At 36.1% G+C, this 27,600-nt stretch overlaps 1 protein-coding gene across 1 annotated transcript; it reads left to right on the plus strand.

The window, feature by feature from the left end:
• Window positions 1-17,397: 17,397 nt before the first annotated feature.
• LOC148999086 (putative disease resistance RPP13-like protein 3) lies at window positions 17,398-27,168 on the plus strand. The gene is made up of 3 exons (XM_089141480.1): window positions 17,398-17,723; window positions 23,882-26,556; window positions 26,743-27,168. The coding sequence occupies exon 2, from the start codon at window positions 23,972-23,974 to the stop codon at window positions 26,549-26,551; it is 2,580 nt and encodes an 859-aa protein (XP_088997606.1). The 5' UTR covers window positions 17,398-17,723; window positions 23,882-23,971; the 3' UTR covers window positions 26,552-26,556; window positions 26,743-27,168.
• The last annotated feature ends 432 nt before the right edge of the window (window positions 27,169-27,600 follow it).

Consider the following 27,600-nt stretch of genomic DNA (forward strand, 5'->3'; position numbering starts at 1 on the left):
CTAACAAACATAATTTTATGTTGTTTGGTTTAATGGAAACAAAAGATGGAGTTGCAAACTTTGAGGGGCTGGCTAGATCTTTCCTTTCTCAATGGAAGTGTATTAATAATTATGAACATGATGATTCTAGCAGGATTTGGGTGCTTTGGGACGACTCAAGACTGGGTGTTCCCGCAAGTAAAGAAGCCTAGTACCCTAGGGTATCGAACCTGTGTCAAATCCGGAATACCCTCAGCTCCTGCAAGTGTAGAAGCCGCCCGTACTCTATGTGGAAGTATTCGAAGAATTCCTCCTACAGGAACTCTTCCTGCAGTGTATCAAATCTGTCGAACCGTAGTACCTCTGCTCTAGGTTGAGCTGTAACTCGACCTCTGCTTCGCCTAGCTCCCACTATACTGCCTCGACCTCGTCCACTTCTCTGCATGGTGTGATGTCTGTGGGAAGGACAAAAGACATTGCATGTTAGTGTTGTTTTGAAAATTCAGCCAAAAGGGCATTTTCGTAATTTTCATCAAAATTGAAAATTTGGGGGAAATGCGAATTGAACATACTAGCATGTGCGCAATACTTGGAATTGCACGACTATGAAGTTTATTTGAAGAAAATCGATCGAAATCTCAGTCTAAAGTTGAAAATTCAGCAAGAAGGAATTTGGGGATTTTGCATTCTAGGTCAAAATTGGATTTTTGAAAATTTTTAAATTGGTAAAATCAAATTACATAAACACATTCACAATATCATTTTGAGCATGTAGCAATTGATTTTGTGCGAAAACTCCAAGTGGTTTGTGAGAAATCGAAATTTTTCTAAAGTTAACGATTTCAGTTACGAAAGCGATGTGAAAGTGCAAGATTGTGTTAGAACTTGATGTTTAAGCATGGCATTCTGCTAAAAACCTAGGGAACATGTTTCTAAGTGTTCCTAAGCATGATTTCTAGCAATAGATATGAGTAAAACATGGATTTTGGTGAAATGCAAGCATGGGAAGATGAAAATGAGAATGGGAATGAAGATTTACCTTTTGTGAAGATGAATGAGTGTTGTAGTGTTGTTGTTGAAGCACCAAACTACTTGGAAAACACTTAGGAATGCTTTAGCACTTCTTCCCCAAAGCTCCCTCTTAAGTTGGCAAAGTTTGAAATGAGTTTGAATGGGATTTTCGCACTTAAAACCCTGAAATTCGCGTGCTGTAAGCATTGGTCGACTGATTGGTTGACTGGGTCAATCGACCAATGGACCCAGTACCTCCATGTGCTGTTGAATTTTGGAAAAATGTGATTTTTGTCCCATGATTGATTGTTTGATGACTAAATGGATGTACTTAAGCATGATTTAAGATTTTTAATCATTTGGACTGGTGGATTATGTCGAAACTTTGAAATCCGGTGTTTTTGACATTTCGATTTTTGTAGAATGGTTACGTTAAGAAGTGGGTGTGGTGAATCCAGTGGTCATGGAAGTGGCGAGATACCAATCGGTGGTCTTGATCAGCAGACCAACACTGGTGACCAAGGTACACCTGATATACCCGATGCCCCGAACGTCGGAAGCTTTAGCGATATTGCCAACATTATGGGCAATATGATGCAGCAGCAAGCAGCCCACTTTAATCAGATGTTGACGGATTTCATGACTCTGCACAATGAGACTCGTGCCGGTGTCAATGGAAATCCTCATGCCGCACTTCTGAATGCAAGAGGATGTGAAGGAAGCTAAATTCATGGCTCTTATGCAAGGATCTCTGTTTGTGTTGGTGTAACAACAGAAGTTTGAAGAGCTTCACTTCTTTGCTCCTAACTCTTTGAAGATTGACATTGCCAAGGCGAAGAAATTCTTCAAGGGTAGACATGCTTTAAGTCGTAGCACCATACTTCTTTAGGTAGTCTCAGTCACTCATCAACGGGGGGGAATTGGGTCCTGCATCCCTCTCGGACAAATCCATGGTTGGGGTTTCAGTCACCACTCTCTCATATCACCATTTGGTCTAAGTATTGGCGCATGTCCAGCTGAAGCCTAGCTCAATGCAAGTCATCTACTTAGTCATATCATCTCAGTTCCAGATACGTCCATTTCTCCCCTCTCGGGATCCTTTCCGGTATCCTTCACATTAAAGTCACGGATATTACTCACCGGACTCATCAACCCTATTGGTCATCCACAAATAGTAGACGGGAAGCTCTCACGTCCCCCTCATGGATCATTTCACCGATCTTGAGTGCCCGTGAGCCCAAGTCTAGCCATTTGCAACCCTACCAATAAATGGCCCCTTTCGGGTAACCGCAATGCAATTTATGTCCTCTCACTAGGTGGTTACCGGTCTTGAGCACCCACAAATCCACACTACTACCACGGGTTGTTCGGTCTCAATGCCCTTCCGATTCGGGTCTGATATGATAGTGACATCCTAGCCAAACACCACTAGACAATCCTATGTATGTCATCCAATAACCCGGGAAAGCGTCGATGGACATCTTCGGAGAACATCCCATACTATTCCCTCCGATGTCCAAGGACAGAAGCACCAGTAAGGTACACCTCAATCCCAAGTTATACTTAAGCATCACATTCCCAAATTCATCATATCAATTCACAAGATACAACATCATAGTAAACATTCTATTCATTTTTTTCTCGCTAAAAGGGTCATTTTATAACGAAAATAAGAAAAAGAAAAGAAATACAGCAATTAGTACCTACCTTGCTCACCCGCAACAACAGTTGCCCCCAATACACCCTTCCTCACTGGTTCCTACTCATAATTGACAACAACTAAGTCATCAGAAACGAAATGTAGGACGTCTAGATGCATCCAAATCAAGATATTTAAGAAAAGCTTCATAACAATAGTTACATAGCAGCACTATCCTCTCCCAATGGGAGGCTCTGATGCACTGTGGATACTTTCGCTAAAGCTGCATCTACCTTCTTGAATTCCTCTGCTATAGAAACCTTTTTACTTGTTACTACTTTCTTCACTGCGTGAGCCTTCTTCTTCGGACGACCAGGTTTCCAACGAGGAGAACCTTCAGCCCGCACTGATATAGACGAAGACAAAAGTGGAAGAACTACTTTCAATTGCAAAGTTTCATCATTGGCCGAACTCTCCAGCCTGGCCGAATTCTGATCGGCCCCACAATAGTCCAAATCATCCTCCATAGTTCCTTCAATGGCTGAACTTCTAATAATATTTGCAACTTCAGGTCCCACCAATGAACACTCCAAAGAAGGGTTTCCAATTTGCATAGAACTCTTACCTACAACAAGCACTTTTTGAAATTTAAAAGGAGTGGCCGAACCACTTTCGAGCTTATCTGTAGGTCCCACTAGTGAACTCCCCAAAGGAAGTTTACCAATTGGATTAAAACACTTTGCTGCATCTAAGGAATTTTGAATTTCAAAACTAGAGTCCAAGGCCAAAGAAGCTGCTTCAAAATTATTCAAATTCTGTTGGGCCCCGCATGACCCCACTTGAAGCTCCAAACTAGAGTTCACGTCCAATGCAGTTTCTTCCAATCTAATCGAATTTTGTTGCGTAGAAAAGTCTTCCACATAAACCGAATTCTGTTCCGTAGAAGAGTCTTCCACTCTAACCGAATTCAGCAGGGCCCCACAAGGCCTCTCATGAAGCTTTTCAAACCGTTCAAAGGAGCCAATATCCTTAGTTGCCGAATTAGGTGGAAGTTGGTTAGTCGTGGGACCAATAGAGGTAACTACGTTCTTTGAAAGATTACCAACCAACATCGAACTCTTGCCTTTATCTAAAATTTTTTGAAGTTGAAAAGGATCACTTTGAGAGAGAGAAAGACCAAGAGAAGAGTTCTCGCTAGACGCGATCACCACATCAGAGGGAACCAACCTTGTAGATTTGAAATTTGAATTGAAATTTGAAATTGAATTTGCTGCACCCTCATTGGATGAAATAGAGTCCTCCAAACTCGCCACCTCTAGAGCCACACGAATCTGATGTTGGAGTGAGCTTGGAGTCTGCACTCTCACACCGTCAGTAGGAATCCCATCCACAATAGGATTATCTCGGGAGGTTTTCTGCAGGAACGATAGAGGGCTGAACCTGCAAACCATCCACAGAATCATTTGAAGCAAACCTACAATGAAGACCCAGGTGGCCTTCTCGATTACACCGTGAGCACCGCAGAATATCATCCTCAAAAATTACCTTCTGAAGAAAACTAAAAACTCGAAGAGTTCCTGGTTCAAGGCGCTCAATCTGAATCTCATTCACTCGAACAGCATCGACCTCCAATTCAACCAAAACTCGAGCATAATGACCAATAGAACCAAGACGAGTTCGTCTATCAAGAGAAACAGGTCTCCCAACAGATTTTGCTATAGAAAGAAGCACTTTCTCATGCCAATACTCAAGAGGTAAATCAGGGAAACGAACCCACACCAACTTACCTGCTGGTTGAGGAGAGTGGATATTAAAATCGGGCCTCCATCGTTGAAAACGAATGTATTACTTTCCAACATTCCAAAAACCTCTGCGCCACACCTCAGTCATATCTTCCTCACTATGAAACTGAAAGATGATAAACCCTTTCCCCAATGAATGTAAGATCACCCCTTGAGACAATTTCCAAGCACCCCTAGCTAGCTCTCGCAATTCATCCATGGTAGTGATGCGAAAATTAGCTCGCCCAATCAACGAAAAACGGAACTGATTTCGTTGCAGCTCGTATTCCTGTTGCGGAATTACAATCCTGCAAAACTTACCCGCTTGTATAGGAGAAGGGAGGAATCGATCTCAAGCAACAACGAACTCCCCACTACTCCCGCATAAGATTTATCCCCATTGGTAGGCACCTCTGGAGGCCTCAAACGCAGGACATTGAAATAAAACCAATTCATGACATTGACATAATTCATCATATATTGAAATTGATAGTCATAATAAGACATTGAAATAAAACCAATGTAAACTCAAAGCTACTGTTAAAAGACATATGTAACAAGTTTAACATAATAAGAATATGAAATAGAGACTATGTTCACTAGGTTAGGAACACCAAGTCAAAATTTCACATCCTATGTAATTATAGCGATAACTATCCTTACCTTGAGTTGGGGAAGAAGATGGTCCAAGATCACAAGCAAGTGGCCCAATTAGTCATAAAACCCTAAACAAGCATATATGAAGGATTAGAGAAGAAATCAGAACAATCGGAGATCGAACGAATCAAAATTAGGCAAAAGTTGCTGACAGCAACTCTGTTGGTTGATACATTGGGTCGATGGTATCGACCAACAAGTATCGACCCAAAGAGTGTCGCTGACAAAAAAGCTCGGGTTTTTGGGTTTTGGCCCAAAATTGGTCTTCCGGGTCTCGGATCAATACGAAACTTGGGGAACAGTTCTAACACAACATAGGGACACTAATTATCAAGGAATTAACACAATCCAATGGTCCATTTAGAAATCCCCAAATTGGCATATCAAGTTCAAGAGTTTGAAATCATGGCATTGGTTATTGCTTAATGCAAATTGGGGGAAAACATAATGGATTAGGTAGGGAATCACTTAGGAGCAATATTGAAATCATATGCAAGGTATAGATTAGGTTAATCATAGGCTTTATCTCAGTTTTGGTAAATAAAGCAAGCTGGTGAGTAACAAATCATGGAAATGCATAGTTAATGATCAAGAGGTAAGTGAATCATAGCAAGATTGGGGAAGACATTAATGTAATAGGTAAGGAAGACTCATGGCAAGGTGTTTGCGAGGTTGTAGCACCTTGGCCATGGTCCCAACAGTAAAATAAGAGTAAAGATGAGTGAGAAAGTGACTAGGAGAGAGAGAGTCATACCTTGAGAGTAGAGCAACAGAGTGGAAATGAGAAGTTGACAATGATTAATGGGGAAGATGCTTCACCATTACCAAGGAGGAGTTCTTGAGAGGCTTTTCCACGTTCTCAGGAGTTGCAATCATTGGAATAGGGCTCCAACCTCGAGGACGATTAAATAGAGTGAAGAATATTCCAGAGAATCTTTAAACATGGGTTCAGCAACACTGTTGGTCGATACATTGGGTCGATGGTATCGACCAAAACATGTTTTTGCAGAATTTTTCAAAATAGTTCAGCAACTTTAGGTGTGGACTTGGAGGGCTATCCAAGGTCAAATTGCATGGGGTTTTCTCCTATAGTTCACTCAAGAAGTTTAGTTTCAAGGAGTACTGTCGGATTGTGCACAGGAGTCCGTTTGATATCTCAACTGTCTAACTCTTCATCAGTGCGCAGATTCTAACTTAACACTGATAATGTGCTCAAGGAAGGAGCAACATCATCAATGTCCATAGACTGTAGTTTCGACACCACGTCATCAACAAGTAGGGTCCATAAGTCCCTTCTACCACCACTTCGGGTCTTCGGACCTACAAACACAACAATTTCTGGGTCGGGTCAAGGTTAGGTAAAAGCTAGATTTTACAGTTACACCCTCCATTGCTGGTCCGACCAACACTGAAGAAAGAATTGCTGCTCTTCCTTGCCACATCATCCACTTCTGACAATGCAGTGCTCGTTCATGAAGAAGGTACCATCCAAAATCCTATACATTATGTAAGTCATGTATTGATTGATGCGGAGACCAAGTACCTAAAGGTTGACACGCAAGCTTTATCCCTAGTAATAGCTGCTTGAAAGCTTCGACCATACTTCCAATCTCATCCTGCAGTTGTATAAACCCACTTGCCACTCAAAAAGATGTTGCACCGACCATACCCATCTGATCGACTAGTTACTTGGGTAGTTGAGCTCAAGGAGCACCAAATCGAGTTCTAACCCCAGTCAGCCTTTAAAGGGCAAGCCCTAGCAAACTTTATTATAGAGACTCATTATCCTCAAGACAAATAGGAAGAAAAAGAGATCATTCTCGAGTAGATCCAAAGGTGGGTCATGTCTATAGATGGCTCAAGTAATGCACAAGGCAATGGGGCAGTGTTGGTCCTTCAATATCCAAGAGGGCTCGTGATCAAGTATGCTTTTCAATTTAAATTCAGAGCCTCTAACAATAAAGCATTGCTGGATGAACTCTGACTTGCTAAAGTGCTTGATGTTGAGAACCTAGAAATTACAAGAAATTCACAATTGGTTGGGAACCAGGTGAACAAGGTCTATAAGGTGAAAGAAATGAGCATGAGCAAATACCTCACTCTAGTAGATCAACATATGACTATTTTACAAATTCATTGGTGAGGCAGGTTCCTAGGGCAAAGAACGACTAGGCTGACATGTTGTCTCGCTTAGCTATGAAAGAGTTAGAGATCTCAAAACCAGTGGTCTTGTGAAATCCCACCTAACCCTAACTTGGACACCCTATTTGTTTTGGATGAAGAAGTGACTTGATTGATGTCTGACCTTGAAGTTGGACCTTGAGTACAGTGTCGATATTTTTGGAAGGTCCAACGACGTCAAGTTAGACCTCTCCCTTAGTGTAGATCTGAAGATCCGAAGTGAAGGAAGAAGACATTATGGGCCATCTCAATGGAAGACATGGTGTTTGACCAAAAACTCATGGAGATTGATGATGGAGTTCCCTACTTGAAAACCTTATATGATTTGGAGAAGAAATTGCATCTTGATGTTGAAGAGCTTGGTTGATGGACTTAAGGCCTAGGTGGACATGTTTTGGAAAGTCCCTCAATGCTAGGTAAGTCACTTGTTGAGTTGGGAGAATCCCCATTGAAAATTTTGAGGTTTGGAGCTTGAAATTCCTGTTTTTGTGAGTGATGAAACATTTATTTAATGTTACATTTTGGATTCTCCTTTAAAACTAGATATATAATGGTTATTTTGTTTTAAGACTTGCTAGCTACATGGTCTTTAAAATTATCCGCTTCTTTAATATTTATTGATATGGGTGAGGGAAGCACATGAAGGCTTATTCAAAAATCTTAAACTCAATAAAGTAGAAAAATTAATAATGTTGACTTGTAGATCAAGTAAAAATTTTTTTTATGGGATTTCTCAGTTGTGAGGTCTTCTTTTTGCGTATGTAGTGATCTTCTCTCATGAGCTAACTGGGCTGACACATTTATCTAGTAATATTTTATTTAATTCGAACATGTATAAATTTTTTTTTTTTTTGAAATGCATGTTCTTTTGTTAAAAATATTTAACTTATATTATCGAGATCTAAATATAGCCCCATGATCTAAGTGCAAGTTGTCATCAGTTTTTCAATTAAATAAATTATTATTATTATTTAATTGAGACCTTTAGTTTTAGATCATGTTACACTCCTCCGGATTGATTAATTAATATTTACCTTGTATAAAAATATTTTTGTTTTAATTTTTTTGAGTAAGCATTCATTGAATAATTAAACTAGGGGAACTATATTCATCCAGTAGTTTATTTTTTAATTTGGACTTCTTTGTTGTGAGGTCTCGTCTTTAATTTGAAAAAATGATGATCAGGATATGTTATCACGCCTAGTGATGCGTCCAAAATCTGCTCAACCCTTAGATCTCCTTGTGATGACCTGCAAAACGAAAGCGTCAGATGTGGCCCGACCACTAGGGTCGGGAGTCCACCTCCGAAGGCTAAGTCAGTTGATGAACTTAATCACAAAACGGCTCTGCTAGAAGCACAGAGCTAAGGAAAAACTGGGAAAGTGATCTAGATCGTAAGCCTTTGATAGTTTACGTCTACCGGTGTGTATGTGGATCTGAGTCCTCCCTCACCTTGTAGGTAAGTAAGGTTTATATAGAGTTTACCTTCGAATCTCCTTCGTTGGATGCACTTGAGCCTTCTTCAGGTAGTCGTTGGATCCTAACAATTAGATCCGTTGAGCGATAGACTTCTAATAGTTTGAACTAGTAGAGGACTCCTGAGATAACATTAAGGTTATTCGATGATTATCCCCTTAATGATGATAAGTGACAGCTGCCAAGTTATGCCTGCCGTCATTAAGGTAATTAACCTAATCCATAAGTAGGATTAGGGCGTGCCTATAGCTGATTTATTTTTCTTCCTCAGCAAGCTATCTTCTGGACCCGGCTTGCTCGGAAGCGAGTCGATTCCCTCTGTCTCAACCGGGGTTGAGGATCAAACCGAGTATGAACTAGGTTCAATCATATTTTCTCCGTATCAATTATCACGCCTAGTTAATTTAGTTCAAATTCGGAACATATGTTCTCAATATTTAACATAATCAATCAATAAGAGAAATTGTAACTTATGGCCATTATGGTGCATTTAAATTCCTAGATCGAGAACATAACTAATAAGACCCCTCGATGTTAATTTGTTAATTAACTATTATTATTATAAATAAATTAAAAAAGCTTAGTTCATTTGATTATGGCTTATTTAAATAAAATACTACCAAGTCTATTTAAACAGAAGAGGAAAATATTTAACTTATATTATCGAGACCTAAAGATACCTCATAATTTGTCTTTAACTTAAAACTGGGTTACCAACTGCAAGTTGTCATTAATTATTAATTAATTATTACCATTATAAATAAATGAAAAGCAGTTAATTCATGTGATTGTAGTCTATTTTAATAAAAGACTACTAGTTAATTCTACTTAAACAAAAGAGAAACATCTTTAACCAAAAAAAAAGAAAATATAAAATATTTGAGAGACGTGTACTCCTTTATATTGTCTTTAGCCTACTCTGACTTAAGTGCCGGTTGTCATCAGCTTTTTAATTAAATAAAATTTATTATTATTATTCAATTGAGAATTAGTTCTTTAGTTTTGGATCATGATATACGCGCCTCCAGATTGGTTAACTAATATATACCTCGTATAAAAACGTTTTTATTTTAATCTCTTTTGGACTAAGCATTTATTGAATAATCAAAGTTGCTAGGGGAGTTATATATTACTTATAGTGATGAAAATAAATCATTGTTTATTTTCTTTCAATTCCAAAAATATCCTCATAATAAACAGTGATTTAATGGTTTTCTGGGGTCTCTATGTTTCTTAAACATAAAGTTGTGTGTCAATGCTTTAAGGCTTGTATTTTAGAATACCAGTGCAATTTGTATAAGCTAACTATTTATATCTTTTGTTTAAGTAGACTTGGTAATCTTGCATGACTTTTTTTTTTCTTTTCCCAAAAAGTCTTGCTCGATATGGAGGAAGCTTCACCAGTCTCGCAGAGCAGCTGGTTATATAAAACTAATTATTATTAAAGTATTAACTCTTAACCTCGAGAGGTCATATTAGTTAAGTCTCGATCTAACAACTTTAGGTGCACTGTAATGGCCAGTGAACACATGTTCTTATTGATTAAATTAACTAGGTTTGATAACATATCCTAATCGCCATTTTTTCCAAACTGACAATTTGGCAACTTGATGGATTATTAAATATTGAGAAGATGCGATTCGAAATAATAATCAATTAAACTATCCAGGACTAACATGCTTGATCACTGTTTCTTTCTTTAAATTGACAATTTGGTAACTTAATTGGATAATTAAATATTGGAAACACATGCTTAGAAATATAATCAATCATGCAAGTTGCGATTAAGCCAATTGGGTTTGATAATATGTCCTCATCATCATTTCTAAAATAATTGACAATTGGACAAATTGATGGATTAGTAATTATCGAGAACACGTATTTTGAAAGAAGAAGAAAAAAATACAATGAGTTATACAAGATCAAATTGATTCCCACCCTGCCCCCTTCTCCGAGGCGTGTCGAGACGTGTTCGCGGGTCTGTCTGTTGGGCAGGTATCGACAATGACCTTTATAAAATAATTGACAATTGGACAATAAAATCATATTAAATTGGAAAATTTTAATATTATACTAAGATAATTAAGGAATACTAAAACAATCCAAAATTATACTAAATTGGTAACTACCCGAAGGTCTCTTAAAGAATTGTATAATAATATATTCGATTAACAAATCTGATCTAAGTCATGGTTGGATAATTTCATGATTCTTGAATTGCCCTTTATTTCAAATCTAATCTGATTTATTACGCTTAGTCCATTGCAATTTACTCTGACTTGAGTTTGATTCAGTGTTCAATTTCATACAAGAAGTTTGACACCCTTAACTTAAGTGCATTTTAAAAGGAACTCGTAAAGATAATTTTATTATACCTGACAATTTGCAGCTTTTATGTTACAAATTAAAAGACATAGTCATTGTTATCCTTTGTATAACTGTTTAATTACTATCTTATCTCCTACATTGTTGTCCTTCTACCAATCATAGCTAAATAAGACGGTTAAACCGGCAACAATTTATTTTTGGATAATCTAAACGTGCAATAAGTTAGAGAATTCCAAGTTGAGTGTTGAATTGAATTCCTACAAACTTTAAATATTGTCACTCATTTGGAGGAAATTCCAATCAACCATGTAAATGGTTGAAAAAGAAGCTAGGAGGGAAATTTAGCTGACAAGAAGCCTTTTTGTATTTTCTCAGTAGTTGATTTGGTACGTTTTAATTAAAGAATGTGAAGATGATAATTCCCATACAAAGGAGAGAGTGTTAGATATACCAATACTCCAATATGAATATTTGAACCCATGACCTCTTCACTAAAAGGCAAAATCACTTGTCATGCTATAACAACCCAAAAAAAAAAAAAAATCATCATCATTATTTCCGAGAAATGTTTATGTTGCTTCAGCCATGCACGTCTTTTGCATGCTACCGTTCTTTCATTTTTCTGATTTTTTTAGACCTCCAAACTTCAACTTTTGTTTATTGTTCTTCGTTTTCAGGCCCAATGCATCTTCGACACTCTAAGAATAAAAAAATGGGAATCCAAAAAAGTAATGATGTAATGGTGTACCAATATTACTTGTCACCAATAAGCTTGGTGAAGATTTGAAACAAGTTCAGCAAGATCCAAGAGCTAGGGTTCCTTGAGAGGTTCCATTCTCTCTTTTTTTTTTTTTTTTTTTTTTCTTCCCACTCATGGAGCAACTGGGTGATGTTTGAAAATAAGGGTAAAATTGATATTCATTATGGTTTTTCTAAATGAAGGTGGTATTATCTTTTAACTTCTTAATTTTAATGAAGGGCAAAATATAGATTTTATATATTCAATCATAAAAGCCAAGGTACGAAATTTCAGTAGATTTCACCGTTTTGCTACCTGGTGAACCAGACGAACTTGCGAAATCTCGCCGAAATTTTGGCAAGATTTTGCCCTTGTCTCAGCAGATTTTGACCCCCAATTTCGGGAGGTATTTTAGTTATTTTGGGCCCAAATTTGGTGTCTACCCTAATTTAATGCCAATATTTAGTAAAATTGAATTATTTCTTATAAATTCTTCCATTTAATTATCCTTCCTAGTCAGATTTAACTTGTTACCTTCTAAGGCCTATATCATTCAGACATAATTAGAAAGATTACCCGTTGACCTTAAAGATTCCATTACAGAATCCCTTCATAATTTAAATTATTTTCATAAATTATTTCATATATATACTCTTCCCTAACCATATTTGGCATGTTGAATTTTGAGGCCTAAATCACTAGAATATAATTGGTAAGATTGCTCATTAATCTTGAAGATTTTGCTATAAAATATATTCCTAATTTGAATTATTTTCATAAATTATTTATGTAGATTCTCCTCCCTAACTACATTTAGCACATTGTCTTTTGAGTCTTGAATCATTGGGACATAATTGGTAAAATTGTCCATTGATCATGAATACTCCACTATAGAATAGTGAGAGAAATCGTCAAAATATTGCAAAAAAATCAAGATTTTGCTTATATATCAGTCAATTCGGTGATATATCGCCGAATTTCGGTGATATTTTGCAATCCTGTATATCATCCCATTTTTCGGTTCACTGTTCATCGGAACGCCCGAAATTCAGCAAATTTCGGCCTAATTTCGACAAAAAGTTGTTTTATGATAACACTCATTTAACACCATTAAAAATAAGATGGGCAACAGTACTTTTATGAAGAACATGTTATAAAATAGAGAAAATATATTAAATACAAAGAAGAAAATTAGGACAAGATGAGTTCAACTCTTCTATTGAATTATTCATTACATATTTATTTGAACTATCATCTTCTCTGATATGGAAATAACACAGTTTATAAAGAAATACAATAAATGATTCTCACACACAATAAGATGACCTTGATATGGAATGATGAATTGCTAAGATCTTAGGTTAATATGGGGATGTAGATCGCCAAGATCGCATGCTGAGATGGTTGAGATCTTCATTTGAAAGTTGCATCTTTTAGTATGATCTTTTTGGGGTAATGGACATCTATAAATAAATATTATTTATAACACTTCTCTTTGAATGTCCATCAATAGATAATATACCTCGTTAAAACTTTACTAAGAAAAAACATTGTGGGAAAAAATCTTAATAAATGAAAAAGAATATACATATCTAAATAATAAGTTTTGGTAGCTGCCTCATTAAAAACATTTCCAGAAAAACCCAGTGGGACAAAACCCTGGTGAAGGAAAAAATAATGTAGCATGTACTTTAATCCTCCTGATGATAACATCATTGAATATCTTTGAGTAAGCACATTCCAATATCATATATCAGCTTCTCAAAATTTGAAGTAAGCAATGCCTCAATAAATAAATTTGTGAAAGTTGTCACTTGAACGAATTCAATAAACATCGATTTCACCATTTTGTTGAAGAACATGAGTGAAGAAGAATTTCAATAAAATATGTTATTTCTATCTCATTTGATGTATCCTCCCTTCAATTGAGCTATGCATGCAACATTATCTTCATATAATATTATTGAAACCCATTTTTCTAGTAGAAGACTACATTCTTCTTGAATTTGTTGTATCATTGATCTTAACCAAATATATTGTCGACTGACTTCATTAATCACTATTATCTCTGCATGATTTGAAGAAATGACAGATATAGTTTGTTTTGTTGAATGTCATAAAATAGCTAACATTTTTTTTTTTTGATAAGATGAAATAGCTAACATTCACTTGCGAATAAATAGCCTGTTTAGGATTTAGTTTTATGTAGATCAAATAAATATCATGCATCTGCATAACAAATAAGTTGATGTTCATATTCATAAAATAACATCATGTTAATAATCTCAATTTAAGATACTGAAATATGTATTTAACAACATTCCAATGTCTTCATATTGGAGAAGAGATAAATCTTGCTAATACACTTATAGAAAATACTATATCCGATTGTGTACTATTAGCAAAATAAATTGGTGCCTTAATTGCACTTATATATGATACTTTAGGACCAATAGGTTTTTCATTGTTTTCATGGGGTTGAAATGAATATTTTCTCTATGCCGAGCAATCTCACAACCATTGAGGTACTCAATAGATGTATTTTATTCATGTAACATCGCTTCAAAACAATATCTATAGATGTTGATTGATGAATGAATATTCTATTCGTCAAATAATCAATTTGCAAGCTTAAACAAAACTTTGTCTTTCCAACATCTTTCATTTCAATTTTCTTCAAATAATCTATTGCTTTGGAAGCTCTTCAGGAGTTCGATGGTATCAACATATACATTTATTATAAAAAAAAATAGATTCCTATCATTTAATTAATGTATAATAATAAATTGGATAATTTTTATACCCTTTATTTAGTAAATATCTATTGAGAAGATTATACCATATAAACACTGATCATCTCTGAAGCCTTATTGAACAAACTTCCTAGGAACTTTTATGTGCTTCAGGCATTTTGAATCCTTTAGAAATTTTCATAATTAAGTGAACCATATAAATAGACTGTAATAATATCCATTAAACGCATGTCAAAGTTTTCATATATTACCTGAATAATAAGATATTTGAATGTGATTGCATTTATCATAAAAGAACATGTTTCCATATAATCAATGTCAAGCCTTTGGAAAAAAAATTTGTGTCATAATTCATGCTTTATATATCACGATTTCATTATTTTTCTCTTTTCATTTTCGCATGAGATATTAACTCAAATTTCATTGTCTTGCCGAGACATTAACTCAAATTGCAGCATTTGTATTTGGAATATGAGATTAAGTAACACTTAGCAGATCAACAAATCTAATTGTTGATTCATAATACTTTGTAAATACATTATCTTTTAAACTTTAGGTTTACATTACTCAGTGCAAGGATCTAAATGAGATAATGATAATGTGTTCTAATCAATCTCTTTTTCCAACTATTTATTATTTCCCCTTCATGTTAGAAAAACTAATTCATCAAAATGATAATTAGCAAGTCTTGCTTTAAATAAATCTCCTATCATTGGTAAGATATTGAATTATATAAGGATATTCATATCTAACATATATTCTCAACTTTATTTGGGGACTAATCTTTGTACGTTGTGATGGAGTAATTGGAACATAAATCGCATATCGATATGGAAATATCAGAGAAGACTTATCAAATACAAAGAAGAAAATTATGACAATATGAGTTCAACTCTTTTATTGAGTTGTTCATTACATATTTATAATGAAATTATTTTCTCTGATATGGAAATATCAGAGTTTACAAAGAAATACAATATATGATTCTCACACATAATAAGATGATCTTGATATGGAATGATGGATTGCTAAGATCTTCGGTTAATATGGGAATGCAGATCACCAAAGATCTTAATTTGAAAATTACATATTTTGGTATGATCTCTTTGGAGTAATGGACATCCATAAATAAATATTAGTTATAGCACAACAGAGTTTAACTAGTAGTTATGCTATTGTAGAGGGGGGCAAGAGTAATTATCCCAACACATATGAATGACTTCTTTATTGCACCAGTATATAGGTTATTCTAACCAAGTTGCATACATCTCTTTAGAGTTGTTCTATTTACATTTTTAGAGAGAGACTTGGCCAATAACATATAGTTTCCCTGCTTTGATTATTCAGTAAATGTTGAGTCAAAAAAATAAAATAAAATTAAAATAGAAACACTTTATAGAGTACATGTGACTTAACTAATCAGGAGGGATACGTAGCATGATCCAAAGTTGAAGAACTAATTCTCAATTGAATAATGATAATAGTTTAATTTAATTGGAAAACAGGTACAACTTGCACTTAAATCAAATTTACACTAAAGACAATATGTAAGGGTATATCCCTCAATTTTTTTTTTCTTTGGCAAAATGTGTTCATCCTTTTTGTTTAAGTACACTAATTGGTAGTCTTTTATTAAAATAGACCCCAATCACATGAACCTACTATTTTTAACTTATTCATAATGATAAAAATTAATTAAAAATTAAGGAGAACTTGAACTTCATAGCCTAGTGGTAAGTTAAAAGACCGAGTTTTTTTCATGCTGCCCACTTAAGTTGGGCCAAAACTCTTGCCTGTCGACTTAAGTGGCAAAAATTACATCTTGCCAACATTAGCCATTTTCTGAAATTACAAGTTAACCACACTTACTTTTCTATTAACTTTGAAATTGAATTGACCATCTTGCCCATAAGGTGAAGGAAAATAAAAGTTTTTATTTTTATTTTTTTTAACCCTTGGATTGACGACAACTATATAATTCTAATCTAACGGTCCACAATTTCTAATCCTTAACCCTAATTTCTCTTTCATCTAAGTCATTTTCTTCTTTGAAAATCAGTAGTTTCGTTGTCTTCTTCCTTAGCTCCGGCAGCTGTGTTGGTTTGTTGATTCTTCCATGAGATACATCAAATTGCTCCTAAAAGTCCCTGGGCTCACTGATTCACCTAAATTCATTTGTGTTTCCCTAAAAATGGGTTTGAGAATCCAACAAGATTGGAAAGCCATAAGTTGTAGCGATGGGTTTCCTCTTATGTGCGGCTTCTCAATCATTTCTTCTACACTTTCTTGACCTGAATATCATGAGTGGATTTATATAAAAGATCGATAAAAAATAAAATAAAATAAAATACATCTAATCATGTTTAATGAATTTGATAAGATAGGAAGAGGGGGTAAAAATACATCTAATCACATTAATGGGTTCTTATAAAAAATGGAGAACGAAGTATAGAAAGTAAAAATAGGAAATACCAAAAAAAAAAAAAAAAAAATGAAATCCAAGTACGTACGTATTCCTACAAAGAGGGAGAGGGGGAAGAAAAAGATAACAAAAGTATAATAAAAAAGATCAATATAATATACTGAAAAGCTAAAAATAAAGCGTAGTTTGGCCATTTTAAATTTTTAGGAGGAAAAGAAAGATAAAAGTTTACCTATTGAGGGGAATTAGAGGAGAAGCTTTTAAGAGGGAAGTATGGATAAATAAAGAATAAGTTCAGAGGAGATAGAAATTTTCTCTAGTATTATAGGTGTATCTCTCAATAAAATAAGTTAATAGACCGATTTTGTGTTTTTCTCTTTTGTTTAAATAGACTTAATAGTCTTCTATTAAAGTAGGTTATCATATTCACATTAGGTACAGAAGCCCAGAGGATTTGAGTGTCACCTGTTGGTCTATAAAACGGGAAGTAACTTTAACTCCAAACCAGTCTTCTCTGGTGTAATTAGGGCCTTTTGGTTTATAAGACTTCAGGAGATCCATTGACATATCAAACCTTAATCCCACCCTCTTTGCATGATCTCTTTTTTTCCCTTCCTTCCTTATGTGACTCTCCTCCTCTCTTGTGCCTTTCTTATGTGACTCTCCTCTCTTATGGATAGTCTTTTCTTCAATATTGTGAAGTCTTTAGTTGGATTGAAGCAGGACTTTAGAGACTCAATCATCATGTCAATTTGAGGTGCGTAGAGTTTTATATCTTCTTTCATTAATTGCACTTTGGATGAACATTGTATGGTAACTTATTTTCGTTGTTTGTCAATATCCTTCGATTTGTTAGATTTCTCTTCGTTTCTTTCGATGATTTTATATCAGCAATATATTGACTAATTTATTAGATTTCTCGTTGTTTCTTTCTTATGATTTTATCTCAAAAATGTGTAGTTGATCTATTACATTTGTCCTTGTTTCTTTTCGATAACTTCATTCAGATGCATATATACATATTTCTTCATCTACTTCCGTCTTCTCCTGCACATACCCTTGACCGCTGCCCTTTTCTGCTCTTCCTCAGCAATATTCGAAACCATTAATGAAATTAAACGGTCTCCCGGTTGCCATGCCTTCTCATACTTCCATAACTCCTCTAAACCCTTTTCTGCAATATAGGTAGCTTTTTTTCTTCCATTTTCTTCCTCTCTCTGCAGCAGTATTACAAGCAATTATATCTCAAACGGAACACTGTACTAGCTTCTTCCCTTCTGGTGTTGTATATTTGCAATTCAAGATTGAGATCCATCTTGGGTACATAGTTGAGAGTTATTTTACCAAGCAACATCTTGATGGAAACTCCTATTGCACATATATTTGTTCAACTTTGCATCGTTTCTACTTCGGAAGTTCGAAGTGTGACGAAGTGATTTAAACCTCATCTGATTTCAAGATTTCTTCTTGGGTAATCCACCAGCAGTAGTCATGTTCTACTTGTAGTTCCGTTACTGCAGTATCTAAAAGCCCTTGTCTCTCGGTCTGTGTATTATTTTGCTCGACGATTCTATTGACTGAGACCCCACCCAACCAATGACTCACATCGTCAGTAATTCCTTTCCCTACAATTCCCTACAATTCTCTCATAGGATTGTGGCATGTGGCATTTAAGTAATCCAATGATTATCCAATTTAAACTAAATTTCAATTTTATTTAAATCCACCCATAAATTTGAATTTTATTTAAACTCTAGTTTGTTGGGTAACCGTTGGATTACTTAAATGCCACATGGCACAATCCTATGAGAGAATTGCACATTGACTGCCAGTATTGTTTCTCCCAATATGGGATTCACATCCTCTGCAATTCCTTTTCCTTTAATTCCCTGCAATTCTTCTTTAGGATTTTGCCACGTGGCATTAAGTGATCTAACGATCACCCGTTAAGACTAAATTTGATTTTCCTCTCTCCTCTCTCCTCTCTCAGTGAAATTCCGAAAAAACCCTGCGTTTTTTTCATCTCTCACTCTCTCTCTTGTTCCCGGTTCTCTCCTCTTTCTCACTTGCTTTCCTATGCACGGCTCTCTCCTCTCTCTTCTAAGAATTTCGGAAAAATCCCTGGATTAAACCTCTATAGGCTCTGCGAGTTTCTCTCCTGTAGGCTGTCTCCTCGCTCTTCATAATATTCAAAGAGATCTCTGGGATTGTAGCGATCATCTCACTCTGTCTTCACAAACCCTCCGTTTTTACGTAATGGTTTGATAGGGCAACCAAAGGAATTGAATGAAATTGAACGGTTATTAATGGTAAAATAAGGCTTTCGATGTTTTGTTGAAAAGAAAAATTCAGAAAGGGATTTACGTATTGGGGAACTAGAGGATTAGAAGAAGAATTTTGAACCTCTAGGGAGTTTTCTCTCTCTCACAGAGAAAAGAAACAACGAAATAGTTTGGTTGATAAGAAAGCTAAGTGCATGGCCTTATCCCTCATTGTCTCCAGATTCAAGAAAAATTGTCTTAAAACTACCTTTCTAAGTTTCAGTCTCAGCTTATTAAAAACCCCAGATGATCAAGTAGGTAGGGACTCACATGGTTCTGTGGCTTTGGGCATTAATTATCTTGGATGCAGACTTGCACTCTGGAAACATAAAAATGAATGCTGACCCAAACTCTGCTTTTGCATTAATACTGAATTTGAAACCCTGCTGCTTTTGATTCTGAAGTTTAAAAACTTGGAATTTAAGCTACAGCTTGACTGTTGAAGATGTTCTTGAGAGGAAAAAAGGAGTAGAAATCAGGATTGCAATATGATCATAGAAGACAGATGAGATGATCACTACAATTCCAAAGATCTCTTTGATTTTTGTGAAGAGAGAGGAGACAGCCTATAGGAGAGAAAATTGCAGAGCCTATAGAGATTTAATCCTGGGATTTTTCTGAAATTCTTAGAAGAGAGAGGAGAGAGCACTGAGAGAAAAATTTCTTCAAGAGAGAGGAGAGAGCTGTGAACAGGGAAAGATAGTGAGAGAGAGGAGACAGCCTACAGGAGAGAAAATTGCAAAGCCTATAGAGGTTTAATCCTGGGATTTTTTGAAATTCTTAGAAGAGAGAGGAGAGAGCATTGAGCAGAATTTCTTCAAGAGAGAGGAGAGAGCAGTGAACAGGAAAGAGAGAGAGAGAGAGGAGAGACCCATGAACAGAGAGAGAGAGTGAGAGACGAAAAAAAACGCAGGGGGTTTTTTCGGAATTTCACCGAGAGAGGAGAGAGGGAAATCAAATTTAGTTTTAACTGGTGATCGTTGGATCCCTTAATGCCACGTGGCAAAATCTTAAAGAGGAATTGCAGGGAATTACGGGAAAATGAATTGCAGAGGATGTAGATCCCCCAATATGACCTCAAAACTAAGAGATGACCCTAATTTACAGGGGTAAAATCTCTTTTTTCTGTCCGTTTCATGCTCAAATATCAATCATTGATCTCTTAGCAACAAAGTTTTAAAAGGGAGCTCATCATGCAACAAATCCGTAGAGCAACTGCAGAAAGATCTATGATTCTCAGAGTTCGAAGAATTCCCTCGGGATGAAAAGCAAAACCTTATCTATATAAAAAAAACAAACATAAGTCTTTCAAGATAAGAGCAAAACCAAAACCCCTTGATTTTCTTTAAGTTAAATCTATTCTTTCCATTATTGTAACTGTTGCAGCCCACCAAAACCAAGAATAAAGGTCTGCTAAATTTGGAAGAACACAGTATTATAATATAATTTGAAGCAACTAGAGAATTTATGGAGCCTATAAACATGATGGTCATCAAGTAATTAACTTACCAGTCGATGTACGTCCAACTTCTATTTTACTATGTCATTTATAAGACTAGATGGATCAAAACTATATAATTAGTGAAAGTAATTAAATATTCTGTCAACATGCTTGAATCTATGTTAAATGACTTAAATCTAGGTGATTGATTGATTACCTTTCTTCTTAATATTACTGGGGAAATTTTCAGGACACCTCATTATGTTATGGATAGAGCATGGACACCCCAAGAGTTCGTAGAATTTATAAACACCCCCTTTGGATCTGTACGAATTATGAGTTTTTTTTTTTTTTTTTTTAATGATGAAAAAGAAAAATAGCTTATATTAAAAGTTATAAGATGTAACTACATCTAGTATGAAGCATAGCCTCAAAGCAAATAAAACCTATATATCTATCTGTCAAACTAAGTAACCAGTTTTTTGTTGCATGTTGTCTTAGATTACAAATTTCTGACTTAGATGTAATCTGTAGCACCATTGCCAAAATAGAAATGAAGGTGGGGAATAAGTGGCTTATCTCTTTGCACGTGGTGAGATATTTTTCTATTGTGTGATCACACCAAATATACTATAGTTGTACATTTTTAAGTTGGGCTCTTTGTATCATTGCCCAAGTTGTTTCCAATAATTGTTTCAAAAGTTGTCATGTTGGTATTCTCCCTATTTGTAATTCTTGGATGATTCCATTCCAAAGCAATCGCATGCTCATCTGTCTCCATCTAGTTCATCAAACACACCTAGGTACATAAATATTGGTAAGATTCCATAATCATTAGCTAAGTGAAGACATTTGAAACAAGTTTAATTTTTTTCTACAAAAAATAAAAAAGACATTTCAAGTCCCTAATCTATTTGTTTACATTATTGAGTATTTGGAGTGGGTTGGGTTCTTTATTATTACATATTTTTATATTAATTTCTAGCCAAATATGTTACCAAGTTATTACAAAATTAGAAAAGAAGTAGACTTTAGTAGGAACTTAAAAAAAGAAAAGGACCATTATACATATTTTAAATATTCCTCTTTTAATTGAACGTCTAGGTCTAAATATTCAAAGAATATTTTTGTCCCGGTTTTGAATCACCTTCTTCTTCCTATGTCTCCCTCTACTCAAAGCACCTTTTCGCTCATTCTCAGAGAAGCTCAGTGTTTTAGTTGAAGAGCACAAGGTATCGCCTTTCTCCTCTCTCTACCATGTTGGCTTCTCCAATAAGTCCTGCAGTTCTATTCCTCCAAACCCGCCGATCTATTTGTCTTTCTGCAGATGGATTTTCCACCTCCTCTGACTCATAGAGAAACTGTGTTAGGTTTACTATTTAGAGAAATCATGCATTTTTACCCTGACCTAATGGCCGACCTCATCCAACTGTTATCTCTTACATCCAAAAATCATCTCTCTCCCATTTGTTTTCAAATTTCTTCTTCCGGTGTCTGATATCTTTTGTTCTAATATTTTAGATCTGAGAGACAACTGATCGTGATGCCTGAGATGAAAATAGGGAAAATGTAACGATGGGGCAAACAATCCAAACCACCAAGCCTTGAGCCTAACACCTAAATTTTGAATGTGTTAAATGTGAAAAATTCGAAACCACATGCAGTTTCCTCTTCTCTTCCTATTTCTTGAATCGAAAACTTGAAATTCCAAATTGATAGACATAAAATTTTCTGAGTAAAAACACCCCCAATAAATGAATATTATCGGGTGGCCGTAATTGATATAAGCTAGTCGAAGAAAGAAAAATGAGGTCATTTGGAGGAGAAGAATCTAGTTGTGTCAATGAAACCCAGTTGGCCCAAATCCTCCCTAAGTCAGGTCCAACTTTTCAACCCAAAAGAGATAAGATATTTGCATGAGAATGACGGTATTTTTGGGATTATGAATATATAGAATGTTTTACTGGAAAATAGTAATGGAGAGAAATATTCTGCAATTTCATTACACACATTTGGGTAAGGGTGTCAATGGGTTTAGTCTTGGATATCCAATTTGGTTTCAATTCAATCTTAAGCAACGTTGGTGCAATCCAAATTTGATACAAGAACCTGAGTCGGTTTTAGAACTGGATCCAAATCCGAACCAACTCGATAGTTATTTCCGATTTGTTTGCACTTCTAGTCTTTAGTTTTAAACCGGTCCTAAATATGGTTTTAATTTGGCTCATAAACCGAATCCAATTATATTTCAATTGTTCGATCTGAATCTAATTCGATTTATTTCAATTTGGTCTGGTTCGATTAATTCATCTTGAATTTGAATTTGGTACTCGATTCAGTTACAGATTGATAACCTTATACTTGGGGCGTCATTGCCAATGCTGCATACCCATTGGGTGTCAGTGCATTATCGAAAAGATAATAGGATATATCTCAAAAAATTTCCTTTATTATTATTATTATTATTATTATTATTATTATTATTATTATTATTATTATTATTATTATTATTATTATTATTATTATTATTATTATTATTATTATTATTATTATTATTATTATTATTATTATTATTATTATTATTATTATTATTATTATTATTATTATTATTATTATTATAAATGGGATTTCTCATTTTATTTTTTCAATGCGTGGGATGGCAAGAGTGACCAAACATAACAGGGTCAGTTAAGGCTAACCTTGCCAGCCTAACGCACTTAGGTTCAATCTTGGTAATCTTGAGCTAAGCTGAGCTCGACATGCTTGGGCAACGATTGAAGTTATCAAACCCTGAGTCAAGATAGGGTTGGTTTGGGCTGAGCCAAAGGTGTTAAATTAGGTTAGCAGTCTTAAAAACCCAATCCATCCTGAGGTTGTATTAGTTTTATTCCAATAGATCCACTATGTTAAAGCTTTAGATCCAAAATTACAGTTTTCCGTTGTTTTTATTCTTCTTCCTTTCTCTTCTTTTCTTTTCTTTTCTTTTCTTCATTTTTTTTCCCTCAATGGTGTTTGGCGATGATAAACAAGTTGAAAAATCCTTTACTAATAGCAATTTGCTTCGGTGCTGCTCATTAACTAAGTTGCGAATGGATTAGATTTAAATGCACAGCACTAACCATGATCTTGTCTGGCTGGCATTGTACTTTATAGGTGCTCGAACAATATCCGGTGGTGACCTTCTTCTTATTAGACTTCAGAGCCTTTACGACATTAAGTAGAGACCAACATCAGAAAGTGGAAATGGCAGACACCATTGTTTCCGTCGTTATGACCAATATCGCCCAGCTTCTTGTGAATGAGGCGAATTTACTCCTTGGAGTCGAGGACCAAATTCAATCTCTGCAAACTAAGCTCCCATACATACAAAACTTCCTTAAAGATTCTGAAGGTAAACGTGATCAACACAATGTGATGCAGCTGGTGAAAGACATCAGGAATGTTTCTCGTGAGGTGGAGGATATTGTGGATGAATATGTCGTCAAAGTCGATGAGCACAATAGAAAAAACCCAATGAATAAGTTTTTCCGTGGCTTCAATGAAGCCAAATTTCTTCATGATGTCTCGGTTAAGATAACAAGCTTGGAAAAGATGATTGCAGATATCTATGACAACTACGATAAGTACAAAATCCAACGTCAAACGAACATCAATGAATCTAATGATGAAGAGTTGCAGAAGCAAATTTTGGTGCAGAGACGGAGGAACAAAGTTGAAGAAGATGTGGTTGGCTTTGTCAAGGAGACAAAGACATTGATGAGTCAGCTAATCGAAGGTACAGATGAGTTGGATGTGATCTCAATCCTCGGCATGGGAGGACTGGGTAAAACAACCCTAGCAAGGAAAGTCTACAAAGATACTTCTGTTGCAGATTGTTTTAGATGTCGTGCTTGGGTAAGTGTCTCTCAAAACTTCAAGCTGAAGGAGTTGCTGATTGAAATTGTGAAACAAGTTACCCTAATGACAGAGGAGATGATGGGAGAGATGCCAACAATGTCAGAGGACCAGCTGAAGAAAACACTGAATAATGAATTATCTCATAACAGGTATTTAATAGTGCTCGATGACTTATGGAACAAGGAAGATTGGGATGGGCTAAAAGATGCTTTTCCGAATGACGGAAATGGAAGTCGAGTATTCATTACTACCCGAATGAAAGATGTTGCTCTTCAGTCTATAAAAAATCCTCCCCTAGAACTTGATTTTCTAGGTAAAGAAGAGAGTTGGGAGCTTTTTAGTAAGAAGGTTTTCCGACTAGAGCCCTGCCCCGTAGGTTTAGTAACTGTTGGGAAAGAAATTGTGGAGAAATGTAAGGGGTTGCCGCTAGCAATAGTGGAGGTAGCTGGGTTTTTAGAAAGTAGAGAGAAAACACATGATGAGTGGAAACGCATGCGTAGAGGTAGTGTTGTGGGTATATCGGAGTTAAACCGTGAGTTGTACGATGAGTTGCCCTCACACCTTAAACCTTGCTTTCTCTATTTGGGTCTTTTTCCTGAAGATCACAAGATACATGCGACTAAATTGATCCAACTCTGGATTTCCGAAGGGTTTATAGAAAAGGAGGATGGCCGGGAGCATAGAAAGGAAGATGTTGCGAAAAGCTACTTGCACCAACTCATCGCCCGGAACTTGATCCAAGTTGACGAAACAGGATCAGACGGTGGTGTCAAAACATGCCATGTGCATGATCTTATACGTGATCTATGCATTAGATTGTCCAAGGAAGAGAACTTTCTCGAGACCCACGAGAATGTTCCTTCTCATCAAACCCAACCACGGAGGCTTTCCGTTCATCACATGAGTCGCTCGGATTACGTTGCAGATGCCAGTTCCGCCAACACTCGCCATGTCCGAACCTTGCTCTGTTTCAGCCAAGAAGATAAACGTACTTTTTCTGAAAACCATTGGGAAAAGCTCTTCGAAAAATTTGGGTTGCTTAGGGCTTTGGACTTGGGGGACAAGGAGGTTCAGACGGTCCCAGAAGACATTAATAGGCTGATTCTTTTGAAGTACCTACGGGTAATAACTGCTACTGTTGATGGTGTTCCGTCGACCATATATCGTCTTCGCAATCTCCTTACTCTTGACTTGAGATGCACTCTAATTGATGTCTTGCCGGGAGATCTTTGGGATATGCAGGAATTGAGGCATCTTTATTTAAATGGGCCCACCAGACTCCCTCCGAATCCAGATCAGAAAAGGCTGCACAAGCTCCAGACTCTGTATTACGTATCGAAAGATCCGATGGAGCGGGTTCACATTGCACAGTCAGCACCTAACCTGAGAAAGTTAGGGTTGCATGGCTACCGATGTAACTCAGGTGAAGAAGATAAATCTACCTTTGACCTGGAATACCTTGAATCTTTGAAATTTGTGAATGAATGCAGATTCTCTGAGGGGATCGAACTGCCCAAGTCTGTCACCAGCATCAGCATAAAGGGCAAAGCTTGCCTCGACGCCAAAACGATCCGGACGTTTCAAGGTATACCGATGCTTCGGATTCTGAAATTCGACGGAGTAAAATTCACTGATGATGAATTGGTTTTCGGAGAAGATTATTTTCCAGAGCTAGAGTTTTTGAAGATTGAAAATTCGAGCATAGAGGCCTGGAAACTAGGGGGACAAGCACCACCAAAGCTTAAACGAGTGGTGATCGGTAACTGCAAAGATCTCGTTGAGTTTCCCAAGGACAAACTGCTGGCATTGTCGACCTTACAAGAACTTAAATTGTCGAGGCTGCCCGACAAGATTACAAAGGCGATTGCCGTAACCAAGAGAAGTGATAAGCTTAAGCTTGACATCTATCCTCCTGTTCAACTTTGAATCCGGTGAGTTTGCTGTTTTTGTTCCTACCTATGCTTCGTTTCTTTTTTTATGATACGTTCCTCATGTTTCATTTCTTCATCTTTCCAGTGCGTACATTCCTTTAATTGAATTGTGTCAGTTATTTAACTCTGAATAACATCAAATAGATAATAGCAGTAGGTTGATTATTTCCTTGTCGTCCCTTACAGTTGATCGAAGTAGGTGGTTGGAGGTGCAGGAACCTGGAGGAGCATTTCTAATGCTACCAGTGTCAGCAAACTTATATTCATACGAAGCTCTTTCCACTACTTTTCCATCTCATGCGAGCTCAATTGCTTTTTCATTTTCTTTTTTTTTTCTTCTTTTCTTTCCCTGCAGTGTGTTTGCATTGAAGAATTTGATTTCAGAGTTGTATTTGTGAAAGCAAGTGGTTGTTGAGATTTTTCTCATACGTCCTGTGGTTCAGACTAATTTGGTTGTACTTGGAGCTTTGCTTATAGCATTCATGCTACTGGCCTAATTAGAAAGGGCTAGCTTCTTAAATGGGTCACGTAGGAAAAATGCCTCTTGTTTTTGTGTTTTATGTGATGTATTTTGTTCTCAATAAATTGTGACATGTGAGTCAACTTGCTCCATTTTCCACTTTTCCTGTTTTTTGGTTGTTGAGAATGACATTTGAAGACCTTCGTGATAGTCTCAGATGAAATAAATTAATAAAATAAAGAGAAACTTGATTGCTATCCTGGCAGCAGTCAAGTTCTTCTACCCGTCCTCTCAGCCAATGAAATGGAATAATTTTATTTTCTTTTGAATTCATAAATGTCATTTCGGTTTTTTGAATTTTTCAGATTCTATTTCATTGACTGTGAATAGAGTCATGGTGAAATTATGGAACTTTTGTCCATTTCTATTTTCTCATATATGTGGGGAGAGGTGAGCTATGATTTTTGGCCCACAGCAGAAGAAGAATGCTTCTTGTCATACTCACTACTGGAATGGAAGACTCTAACAAAGTCTCACCCTGCATTGAGTGGCATGTGGTTAAGTGCTGTTTTGTTAATCCTTCA

The sequence above is a fragment of the Hakea prostrata genome, unplaced genomic scaffold, assembly GCF_041222555.1.
Source record: "Hakea prostrata isolate BN-2017 unplaced genomic scaffold, UWA_Hpros_2 contig_47, whole genome shotgun sequence".
In the NCBI taxonomy this organism is placed as follows: domain Eukaryota; kingdom Viridiplantae; phylum Streptophyta; class Magnoliopsida; order Proteales; family Proteaceae; genus Hakea; species Hakea prostrata.

Coding starts and splice junctions, on each gene's coding strand:
- LOC148999086 (XM_089141480.1), top strand. CDS start 23,972: ATGGCAGACACCATTGTTTCCGTCGTTATGACCAATATCGCCCAGCTT.